Source organism: Charadrius vociferus, unplaced genomic scaffold (assembly GCF_000708025.1).
Source record: "Charadrius vociferus isolate BGI_N301 unplaced genomic scaffold, ASM70802v2 scaffold210, whole genome shotgun sequence".
Lineage (NCBI taxonomy): Eukaryota > Metazoa > Chordata > Aves > Charadriiformes > Charadriidae > Charadrius > Charadrius vociferus.
In genome coordinates this window covers 534,788-547,196 of record NW_009646421.1, presented here as the reverse complement: position 1 = coordinate 547,196, position 12,409 = coordinate 534,788, and the positions used below count along the sequence as shown (strand labels likewise).

The following is a 12,409-nucleotide window of genomic DNA, read 5'->3' as shown; positions in this document are numbered from 1 at the left end:
GGTTTTCGTTTCTATCATGCTTTGCAATCTGCTCATGTTTTAGGTGTATTATGACATAAAAATGAATTATCCTTTGGAAAGCATTTCTTGCAAAGGTTCTAGAGTTTGGGTGTTCTTGGAGGACCAGGTTACGGTATGTTTTTTTCAGTGAGTAGTAATGTACTCTGTGAGTAATGCCACTGATGGCAGAGCCATAACTTGCAGGGGAAAGTACTGCTCAGTCCATATACCAGCAACACATAGCAGACTCCAAACACTTCTTTCTTTGCACAAGAATTTCCTAAGGGAATCCTACTGTTCCAAAAATATAGTCACTAATACTTGCTTTGGCTTGGGGAAACCCCTTTTGTTATCCCAGGTGCAAACTGAAGGAAAGTAAGGCAGAAATGCTACCAGAAGCATGAAGACATTTTCAGGCAGAAGCAGTATATAACATTTCATAATCCTAAAAGCTGTCTGTACCTCCCAAGACAAAGATCTCCAGGTGACATCTGACAGAAAACTTTGGTATCCATTAATAAAAGGATGTAGGCCTCATTATTGAAAACTTACTCAGGAATATGAAATGGTTATATCTAGCAAATTGGAAAATAAGGCAAAGAAATCAAGCACATATTACTGTTCAAAACAAAACATTTCCTGGATACATGTGGATACACAACATTTGTATGATCTGGAACTGTGTATAACATTCATGCCTTGAAAGCATGAGCACCTTGCATATTTCCTTGATACGGAGAAGAGCATCCAGTTTGACGGAATCAATAGGGTGAATACCAGGCATCAGTACAAGTCTTTTGTGCTTTAAACTTTCTTCATGCCTTTTCCCATAAGGCAAGCAAACACTGTCATGACCATTTTGGGTTTTACCTCAACCAGGTCTTCTGGAAGGGCATAGACTCTTGCTCCAATTTTTCTCGCCATAGAGATGGCATATCTGCATTGCAAGGGTGGGGGGAAAACAAAAACCAAACAAAAAAACAAAGGAATAAATTAGTGCAGTAGCATTCGTTTTCTCTCTGTTAAGAAGTTTTTTACATGGTCAGTACCAGACTGGGTTCGGAACTTTCTTACCGATTTGACAAAATTAAACTTTTCTATAGAAATATATGACACAGGTTCATAAAGAACTAATTTCTAGTAAAAGGTAGAGTGTATTCCCTGATGGTTAGAGCACTCATTACCTGCAGCATGGGAGACTGCAGGTCAAAGTTTGGTATGAAACATTTAGTCTCCCATTCCCTGAAAGATTACCCTAACAAGCAACCATTCTATTCTTGCCCCCCCTCAATCTCTGCTGCTCAGTTTTCGCACATAAACAAATTCATGAGGATGGAAAGCAGAAGGCTGATGTTGGTGGAAATCAGTGTTGTTGGAAAATCAACATTCAGGGACTTCTATTCTGCTTGATTAGTACCCAGAATCTACAAGCTGACCTACCCATCTCCCTCCTCAGAGTGCACTGTCGCATGGCTACTGGCTGTTCTCCAGTGGGTTTGTCTCTTTATTTTTTCATTAAAAAAGCTAGGAAATCCCAGATTCTTCCCACTGCATATCACATACATTTGCAAAATTCTCCCCAAAAGGCAGAGCAACATGTTGGGAGGGAGGGGGAAAGAAAGGGAGGGGAAAAGAGGAAAACATCAGCAGAGGGATGAGGAAATGAAGCATGGAGAGAAGGACACGAAGGATTGCAAGGAAAGAAAGAGAACAGATGGTAGGAAATGGAAGGGAAAAAGTACAGTGGGAAAAGTCTTTACAAAAATGATGGCAGCTCTGATTGTCTTACAGTCATCCTTTTCTCTTTTGTAGTTGGCACATAGCAAAGGAGAAACTGAACTGATGATTTGACTGGGAGGTGATCTGTATAAATCTTAAAGGAAAGGGGAATGTCCCCAGGATTTGGCTCTCTGCTAGGAAATGGTTTCACGCAGGAAAAAAAAATACCAATATCCCATCCATAAAACCAGTTTTTCAGGCATGAATCCTGTCCTCCCCCTTCTCTCTTAAATATGCCCTTATTCCACCTGTACGTGACCAAAGAGGTATCATGACCTATAATCACTGGTTTCCATGGCTCAGTATTGCTGGCATTGTTCCCTGATCTCTGAAAGATTTTTAAATTTAATAAGAGAAAATAGGAGCTTGTGAAGCCAAGTGATTTTGATACCTTCAAGGGAATTTTAAAGCAGAAATTATAACATGACACACTTCATTTCCATTGATAGTCTTTTTTACTGCCTAAGTCCTAGCCTTCATGCTTCTAACTCTGGAGGTATTTCTCAGTTGAGGTTGTGCCAGATGAGAATGATAGCAGAGCGGTTTTCAAAGACAGAGTCAGGCAAGCTTGAGCAGGTAACTCATGTTCAGTGTCAGTTGGCATGAACGTACTTAGCATTATTTAGTTTCTCCTCATCATTCAGGTCCTCTGTTTTCAAGAGGTCGTATTTGATTGATCCTGGTTGAATGGCATCAATGAGATCCAGCACTGGCATGCTGGTGCTGATTTTGCTATCCTGCATAGATGAAAAATACAATTAGATGCGAGAACAGGATGACAGATCTCCCACAAAGCCAGAGTCTAGGCTCAAGAGCAATGGACAGCTCAGTCAAATACCATTTAGATCTTCACAAAGGGCTGCTTAGCATCATTTTTCACCTAAGGCAGACTAAGAACCCTTTCAAGTTTTGTGTTTTGGTTTTTTTTCCCCAAGGGGTGAAACATCATTAAATCAAAAGATGGGGTGCTGGGCTAGTGAATTTGCTTGCTGTGGGGAGATGACATTGATACAGGTCTACTGATGGGAGGTGTGAGGGGGACCAGCTGGATGACTTTTGAGCTCATTACATGAAGTCTGATGGATCTGTCCTCACCTGGTGCAAACTGATGATTTACATCCATGTAATGTTTCCCAGCTTGGGAAGCATCTCAGATGTGTTAGCAAAATTGGAAGCTCTCTGGAATTGGACCGTCTCTGTGTTTATAAGGTGCATTGCAAAATGGGGCAGCACCCCTGAATGGTACTATCATATTATAAAAGTATTGCTATTGTTCTTTTTAATACTGTCCTTTGTAATTGCTGTCATTTAATAATCAACAGCACAGCAGTTCTTGCTTAATTGCAGTCATCATTCCTGGCTCCATACTTTGATTTCCTATGTCAAACTGGCATTCAAGGCGTTTCCTGTTATGTTCGTGTCATGTTTCTGTTACCTATTCATAATAAAGCCCCTTGAATAAAATCTCTATATCTGAACATGCATTTAAAAAGGAATGAAAAATAATAAAACTATATAGTTAAAGATATCATAATATATTGTGTGCTTGTTTGTGCATGTATATCTATATACAGGCAATGTATATAACTTACAGACAAACACACTGAATAAGAGATTCCTAAGCAGAGACTTCCAACAAAAAACTGTACCTTGAAACTGGAGATGGTTGAATCCTTCCCAGCTGCAGTCAGTGTTTCATTGACCCAGCTGACAATGATTTCATCATTGACCTTCTCTCCACCACCAATGTCTTCAAGGATATTCAGGGTGTACCTTAAGAGGGAAGCCAGGATACCTGCATTTGCTCAAAGTCTACCGTAATTTCAGAACCATCCGGTACATGTGCAGCTTGACTGGGATCACTCCAACAGTCCTCTTAGACCTGATATTGCCCTCCTTTCCACATACTCACAGTATATATGAGTTATAATACAACATGCTAATTCATCTGTTTGGTCTAATTCACCCCCAGTTCCCTAATCACTATTTTGAGAGTGTCAAAAGTTTTTCATACTTAAAATTCCTACAAGTCCTTCTTAGTGGATCTCAGTGTAAATGACTCATTTACACAGTGCTTGAAAATGATCACTGACTTCAAGACCAGAAGGGAAATCTGGCTCATCTAAGACGGACCTTCTGCATAAACACAAGCCTGGAATATTTCTCTTACATGTCAGCACACACCTTGGAAAGAGATCCCAAATTGATGGTGAGTAATTACCACATCCCTAGATTAATTGCCTGCCGGATAAACCTATAGATTGCTTTATAGAATGAATTTAGTCTGTATTCAGTTCCTAACCACTGGGTCTTTTTACACCCAATTATGGAACTCTTAAACCCACACACAAACACACACACACAGAGAATTACATTGAAGTGGGGAGAGCTACTGAGTTGCATCCGCTTCAGGTAGCAGATTACAAAACTTCTGCATCAGTTCCCTGTTTCCAGGACATTCTCCCCATTCCCTGATACAGAGACCTTTCAACTTCTTTTTCTCTCTTCCATGCAATGAACATTTATTCATGCTATACAGATAGTGTGAATAATAATCTTCTGCATGAGCTGACGGCAATGGCCTTGCCCACAAGATAATGTGCTTCCTGATCACATCTCTAACTAGGAGTGAGCAAAAGGTTACTCTGTCTTTGCATGTAAGTGCAAACAGGGTGAGAAAGATGTAGCCTGTAGAGCCTTCCAGTGGTAGCATCAGGAAACTATTACAATGCAAACTGACTATACGAAAACACTCTGAAGTTTGTGTCTGTCTGCCATACCTTCTCATCAACTGCCAGATTAAGGCCAATGTGAGCGTACGGTTTCCTTCATTCAGATCTTGGCCAGCGATGCCAACAAGCGAAAATTTGGCTTGATTCTTTCCCAGTTCCACTGCATAGTTGCAGTTTTCAAGCTGTTAATGACAGTGTCAATTAGTGCGGTTCAAAAATACGGGAAAAAAGATGACAAGACACTGTTACTTTAAATTCTTTGGATTGCTTAGCCCAATTCCTCCTGGGCAAATGGGAGATTTGGGGCTCTGTGTTAATACAGCTGTTTGACTACCAGTAGCCAGTTCCATCCCCAAAATACCACAGTAAACAGTTAACATAGAAGGAAATGTTATACTTCATCATCAGGACCTGAAAAACAGATTACCCTGGAATACATGAATCGATGGCTCATGGGTACCTTCAGTGTCATGGCATTGCACTGAGATGAAGGATTAGTGTCCCAGTCAATATTTTAGGTCAGTTAATCACTCTGGCCTAACTGGATGGAATTACTCATCCAGATAGCTGGGAGAAAGCTTTGTATTTAGCAGCAACTCTGTGATCGGTTCTTGAAGCATCTGGTCAAGAATGCTTATCATCACTGTCTGCATTTGATGTGGAGGGCAGTGATCCAGACAGCTGCAATTAAGTTGGTGCGATGAGTCATGGTAAAGGTGCATTCTAATTGGTGACTAAGATAGTAGCAAAAGTGGTCTGCAAATACAGTTTTAAAATATTGACACAAAAGGTGTCAAGTTTTTTGCTTTACAAATATTGTTCACCTGTCAACAGAGCCAGTGAGTCAAATATATGTTTCTTTTTCAGGATGAAAAATCATTCACTGACTAGACAAAAAATCATTTAATGTGCTGTACTTGGGACTGGAGAGCAACATGAGTGCCCACATTGCTGTTTGAAATGATATAAACATCCTTTGAGGATAAGGCATCACTACTGGAGCTATTCCAGCTTTTTGTACCTTCTTCATGTTGCCACCCAGTTTAGGATATGGTGGTTTGTTCACTCTGTTCCAGTCTACTGGCACTTTGATCTTTTCATAGAGCTGGAAGATAACCAAGGCATCGGACAGGTCACTGAAAATGATAAAAAAGATATATCATTGTCCAAAGAACAGAGGAAAGGAACCCAACGAAACTATTAGTAGAGGTAAACTTAGTTTCCTATAAAAAACCCAATTTGCTGGCTGTATTTATCATCCAAAGGAAGTGTAATACCTCCTCTTACCTATATAAGTGATTTACACGTGGATTAACACCCAGGGAGTTCATCCAGTTCCTGAATGTCCTCTCTTCCCTTGTCTCACCTAAAACAACAGATATATCAATCAACAGGCCTGCAAAACACAGCACTCCAGTAAAATAAATGTCTTCTGATGAAGCCATAACTCAGAATTTGCAGTGCACTGAACCATAAACAGAAGGAGACACTGGTTGACATGCAAAATAAGAGAGCACGGTGCAGCATGTAATATTTCTTCATGCCCTATATATTATAGTATTTAGGCAGATTGGCCTTGAAATGCCTTCAAGAATTCAAGAACAGCCTGCGCCATGGAATGAACGGTTTCACTACGAGGCTGAGAAAGAAGGACCCGAAGCTCAGAAATGATCCATACAATGGTGGTCCTGACCCCAACCCAGAGCAAGCAGACAGCAGGTTTATCCAAGATCTGATTTTTAAATTATATTCTCAATTAAGGGAATGCCAGATCAACTCTAATTTCAACTAACAAGCATGCTCAATAGTCTGTACTGGTTCAGACATCCCACAAATATTTTTGTCTTTTAACATGTGCTATCCACAGAATAGACCCCCAAAATACCAGAATCTACATGCCGGTAAAGAACAGCCTCCCTTTCTCAAGGCTGCCCACGCTAACGGTGCAGTGAAAATACGTCTTAAGGACATAAGGTTATGTTAACGCATCATCAACTCAGAGCTGGGGATACTGTGGCACGGATGGCCATAAACATCCTTTATTTGCATTTTCCTTACCTTCAATAGAGCTCCAGTCGATGTCCTGGTTCTCTGGCTTATGCAGGGCAGGGTATTTGTTAAACAAGTTGGCGATGAAGGCCAAATTTAGCTTTGGGTTCCCCCGGACGACATCAGTGGCCGTGACGAACTGCCGGCAGCCCAGCCGCTCTGCCTGCTGCAGCATGCACTCCGCTCGCTGGACGTCGTCCTTCTCCTGCACCAGCAGAAAACGGGGCCATCAGCCTTACCCCACCGCCTGGCACTGCACGCAAGACCCACTCAGGGTCTCCATGTGTGGGGGTAGGTGTGGGGCTGCTGAAGCAGGTCCTTGTCAGATTTATAGCTATTTCCTTTCCCATTTTTGCTAATGGCAGGTCTGTGTTTTCAAATGGACTTTACCTACAATCCAGCCATCTCACCGTATCGCTGTGACAGTTATATTCCATATAAAAGGGAATGGTTTGGTGAAATTCCCAAATAAATGTGTTTGAATGTACTTGTTATACATTAGTAGTTTATCAGTGTGGTTCAATGGTTGTTAAAGTTTCAGCGATAATATCTAACGAAAGGCAAAACACATCATTTAATTCTTTGAACGCTTTGATTTCTGAAATACAAGATCGTGTTGCAATGCTAAAAAGAGTTTGCTTGTTCTGGCATCCTGGTGCCGCTCTTTGTTGGCCATCAATGCAAGTAACAGACAGAAAATATCGGCATTTACTCTAAACTTATCTCATCTTACCCTTAATCCTGACATGTCAATAGTAATAGCCGGAATGCCTTCTTCATCTCCCTTGGGGGCTACTTGGTTCAGCAAATGGTAATAAGCTCTTGAGTCCTGTGACAGACAGAGAAATTAAAGGGAGGAAAAATTACATCTAAAGCTCAGGTTTTGCATGCCATTGCTCCCCTGAACAATGTGCCTGCATGCTTGATTTTTATTACATCAATCATTGGGCTACATAATTAAATTAATTAAGCTGGAAGCACTTAGCAATTCCTACTTTATGCTGTATTTGCCAGATCTATTTCTTCCCTAAGCCCGTATATATGTGCTGCAGAACGCTCAACGCACAAGACAAAATGCTGCATGTTGCACTTACAAAAAGGACAGCAACAACAAAGAGATATCAGAATTGACTTAATCTGAACATTAAATTAGAGAAAATGCATACCTTTATAATGCTGTAGAAGTCAGGCTGCTGAGCATTTAATAAAAGAAAATGCAGAAGGAGAAAGCAGATGTTTAAAGCAGATTTCAAAGCAACGCTGGAACAGTTATGGAAGAGAAAGCATAGTTTTCAAGGACAAAAGTTAAAACTGACAACAGTATCAGCATTTTTCAGGCAAAAGGGCAGCAACAAGACAAGGATTTAACATGTTGTGTCTTTAATTGCTTGTGAAATGTAAAGTTGCTTCCATGTGTGGAAAATATTAATCTCACTTCAGAAATAACTCAAAGAACTGAAAATAAAGCTACATATTAGTGTCTAGGGACTTGATTAACTAACCCAACTAATACTCTTCAAAATATAAAGCAAAGTACCTGAATAATTTTAAATCTTATATATCTGCATTACTACCCACCATATCTAGAAAGTGGTTATTTATAACAGAAGTGAGGTGGGGAGACACACTTAATTAGAGAATGGCTGTAAAGGCTGAAGTCTTGGTCTCTGAGAGGTAAATGTGCATCCTATTTTCCAGCTGTATATACAGTAAGTGCGATTTATCTTTCAATTTCAGATAGGATTTAATCAGTTGCATTGTAGTCCTCTCAGCCAGCCTTTCTACGGAAAGATGGGAAAGACTCCATTCCCTTCCCTTTCCATGGATATTCTCCAGTCACCTCCACCCAGTGAAACAAAAATCTGTTACAATAAAAATTGTGTTGTCGAATGTGACTTTCAGACTCTCCTGTTGCCTTCCTGGATGTTTTTCTCTGTATGCCAAGTCATGGTAAATGACTTTTCATGCTTCGGTCCCTGGTGAAGCCTATAACCAGGCATCTCTGGCACGGGGCTTTTCCCATGCTATGCTGGGAGCGGGCAGGTTGGGTCATGGCTGGCAAGGTCGGTGTACCAGCCAGCCCCTGGATTGCCTGGAATTCAGCTCATACTCCCTCCCTGATATACCTGCTACAGCCCTGGGATGCTGGCTGGGCCTCACACTGTAGCTTTAGCGTCTGAAACTCATCAGTGTGCACCACTGAGGTTCAAATATATCTGTCTAGAAAGAATGAAAGTCCTACAGAGAAAGCTCTGCTTAAATCTGCACTCACAAGCCCATGAAGTCCCACGGACTAGATACCCATCCTTGCAAGTGCTGCCAGATGTAGCTGTATTATTTTGAAGAGTCCCACTGAATTAAAACTTGCAGGTAAGTGCGTGCAGGGTTATTGCAAAGTTGGGACAGAGGAGCACATAACCCGGGTGTTGTACTGAAGGAAAGATCAAGTAAGGGAATTGGAAGAGTCCCATCCTCTTCCCCTACACATAGTTACATGTCTGGGTAAGGTCCAGCCTTTTCCAAACCAAAGCCAGGTCAAGAGGCATTTAAGGACATTTAGGAAGGAGGACAGCAATAAAGGCAGGGAACTAAAAATACAGTGGATAGAGTCCGTATGCCCTGTCCAAAGCCAGCAGCCATTCCTTTCCCAGGCATTTGGTGTGCTGGGACTGGCAGTGATGACTGGAAGGTCAGGAGGAGGAGGAATACTACTGAGCAGAAAGGTAAACCCCTCTAAAATGATTTTATGTACCCAGCTGCATGTGTTCAGCAAAGCAGTCTCAGCTACTTGGATTGTTTCAGTGCACAGTCCCTGTTTGGAGGACAGGGACTTGGGTGTGGAGCCGCTGTTTTGCTGTTGTTGGTCAGTGTTTCTCATACCTTGATGTCAGAGCTGAAGTTGTTGACTTTGTTGCATCCTGCATTCTCCAGGTGATAGTTTGCCCACCTCAGCAGCAGTTCCTCTGGAGACAACTTCATCAGATCCTCTAGGCTCTCGCCTTCTCTCAGAAGAGCAATCAAGGCTAAGCAGGGAAAAAAAAGAAAAAAAAAAAAAGATGTTGTGAATAATTGTAGAGGAGAATGCATAATTATTTTCTCTCACACGCTTTTTTCCACCCTAGTATCTAAAAGTGAGTGACTAAAGTGTTGTCAAAATTCAAGCTGGGTTAGCATGACAGAGGACATAAAAAAAAAGTGTCTCATCAACAAAATAAGGACAAGGCTGTTAGTTGTGGATCTAGTAGTGGATCATATAGAAATGCAAGACCATTTCAGTGTGGTCTAAGAACTACCCAATTTCCTCGCCTCAGATCTTAATGAAAAGATGATGATGTTGAGCATAGGTCAAAGATAGGAATGAAAAAATGGACACAGACTTTCTGCAGCTTAGATGAAAGAAATCTCAGTGACCTTCACAGTGAAACTGGATCCCCACAGGTATCCTGAAGAACTTACGTGTGACTTCATGAGCTCATGGGCCAGTAGGGTTAACTCATCTGTCAATAGGAGAAGATACCCCATTTATATAGAAAAATTACCATGGTAGTTATGTTCATAAAAGGAGGAAGAAGCAGGAGGGAAGGATTGACCCTTGCAACTGCAGGATGTTCATCTGATCTCTGGAGCATGAAAGGCTTTAGAACAAGTGTTGAAAAGAACAACTAATAACATGGGAACTAATTGTTAATGTGATAAAAAGGGAGAGTGTGTCACACTACTCTGATCTCCTTCCGATATCTTTTGTCATTCCTTGAAAGAAATACGGATTTGCTGCATAAAGGAAACAGTGGAGACCTATTATATCTGGAGTTCCATAGGTAGTTTGATATAGGGTGCTACGGGGTTAAACTGAACCAGAAGGAGATAATGGAAGCATTTGAAAATAGACAGTGGATTTTATTAAAAGAACACTGTTAACACTGAGAGAAGCAGGCTGGAAGAAGGATTCTCATGGAGTTGATCATGGATTGATTTTTGGACTAATGTTTTCATTTTTTTGGCATCAATTATCTTGGCACAAATACTAGCAATGTGCTAAAAATTTGATGATGATATTCACTAGGTGGCATAGTCAATACAGAGGATGATCAGGAAATCAGACAGAAAGCACTAGATGACAGTAATAAAAATGGAATGTAATTTAATAGTGCTATGTTCAAAGACATTCACTAGGGAATTAATATGAATAATTGCTCTTAGCTAAAAGCTTATACGAACAGAGGATGAGAACAACTTGAGTGTATTAGATGTTTTCTGAGCTACTCTGAGCCACTCTGAGCCACCATGCGATATGACCAGGGGAAAACCAAACATGATATTAGTGCATCCCAGGTATTTCCCATAGAGGTTGGGATGTATTACTGCCATGATACCATGTGCTTATGAGAGCTCATTGGAAATACAGTGTGCCATATTCAAGAAAGGGGAATTTCACCTGAAACAGCTGCAGAGAAGGACTATCAGGCAAAGAGAGAACCTGAAAAGAAATAGAAATGATCTTGGCTTGTCTATCCTGACAAAATGAAGTCTGAGATGAGAAGTGAAGGAGAAAATACCAGAAAGGGAAAAATAGCTATTAAGCAGGGTAAGGCTACCTACAAAGGAAGGGAACTGGGAACTTTGGAAACTGGTGGCTCTGGCTATGAAAGGGATATTAATGTGCAAAGCGTGAAGCAATGAAAGGAATATCTGCATGGTAACTGGAGGAAAGAAGTGTTAAGCGGACTATCCAGAGCTGCATGGTAACTGGAGGAAAGAAGTGTCACTGTTGGTTAAGCGGACTATCCAGACGTTCAGGGAACAAACCAGCAAGATGAAGTGCCATGTGGTCTGCATGTACACACCCACATCCTCACACTGAAGCTATTTCATGGAGAATTTTGGCATTGGTGAGACACATCTGGAGTGCTGTGTCCAGTTTGGGGCTCCCCAGTACAAGAGAGACATTGACAAACTGCAGCGGGTTTAGTGGAAGGAAACCATGATGGTTGGCTGCAGTATGTAATACATGAGAAGAGGATGAGAAAACTGGGTTTCTTTAGCCTGGAAAGAGGTCTGAGAGGGGACAAAGTATTGTCTTCAGCAATTACAGAGCAGCCAGAGCTGTATTTTCCCAGTATGCACAGCAAAAGGATGAGAAGTTACAGTCACAATGTGCAGGAAGAGAAATTTCAACTAGATATACGAGAAAAAGAACTCGCAGCAAGAGTGGTTGGGCCCTGAAACACGCTGCCCAGAGAGTTCTGGAAAAGGCCCTGAGCAACCTCATCTAACCTTGAGACTGGTATGGCTGTAAATGGGTAGTTGGATGACTGAACCAGGGTGGACCCTGGTTCACCAGAAGTTCCTTCCAGCCTAAATTATTCTGTAATTCTGATTTCACAAAGAAAGAGGAGATGTTTGGCAATCAAAAGCAAGAAAAGAGTAAAGCTTCCTGAATGCAGTTTAGCATTTCCTTATCCCAGATTTAGTGCCAAAATACCTCGGTATAGACCAGACCCAAGAAGCATGAAATTGCTTGTATGGAGGCACATACAAGCCTACACACAGCCTTGGATTTTGGAGTGCTGGAACTTGTGAAGAGCAAGGGAAATTAGAGCAGTCAAGAAGACAGGCAACAAATACTAGAAGAAAAAAATGAATTAAGGATTTTTTTAAAAGACCTTTATCATAAAGATGGTTCAGTGATAGCAGCAGAGCACTGAAAAGAAGAGCCATACATATTTTTGCTGATCTCTATGTCGGCAAAGAGACCAATTTTGATGACTTGCCACAAAAGACCCAAAACCAGGTAAGGTTTCCCTTCTTTTAAGTCTTCAGCTCCAATGTTGACAACATGGCACCCAATG

The 12,409-nt window shown here is 41.2% G+C and overlaps 1 protein-coding gene across 2 annotated transcripts in view; it reads right to left on the bottom strand.

Moving 5' to 3' along the window:
- Positions 1-357: 357 nt before the first annotated feature.
- LCP1 (lymphocyte cytosolic protein 1 (L-plastin)) overlaps positions 358-12,409 on the bottom strand; it is a 19,011-nt gene continuing 6,959 nt past the window's right edge. Inside the window, exons 7-17 of one of the 2 annotated variants that reach the window (XM_009880955.1) lie at positions 12,276-12,409; positions 9,441-9,583; positions 7,727-7,753; positions 7,294-7,389; positions 6,570-6,765; positions 5,799-5,877; positions 5,533-5,647; positions 4,560-4,693; positions 3,429-3,552; positions 2,392-2,516; positions 358-937 (exon numbers count right to left, since the gene is read on the bottom strand). The exon at positions 12,276-12,409 is cut by the window's right edge and continues 2 nt beyond it. In XM_009880955.1, the coding sequence (XP_009879257.1) occupies positions 805-937; positions 2,392-2,516; positions 3,429-3,552; positions 4,560-4,693; positions 5,533-5,647; positions 5,799-5,877; positions 6,570-6,765; positions 7,294-7,389; positions 7,727-7,753; positions 9,441-9,583; positions 12,276-12,409 (1,306 nt within the window). In that variant the 3' untranslated portion in view covers positions 358-804. The remainder of the gene's footprint in view (positions 938-2,391; positions 2,517-3,428; positions 3,553-4,559; positions 4,694-5,532; positions 5,648-5,798; positions 5,878-6,569; positions 6,766-7,293; positions 7,390-7,726; positions 7,754-9,440; positions 9,584-12,275) is intronic. The other variant, XM_009880962.1, reaches the window with a different exon arrangement.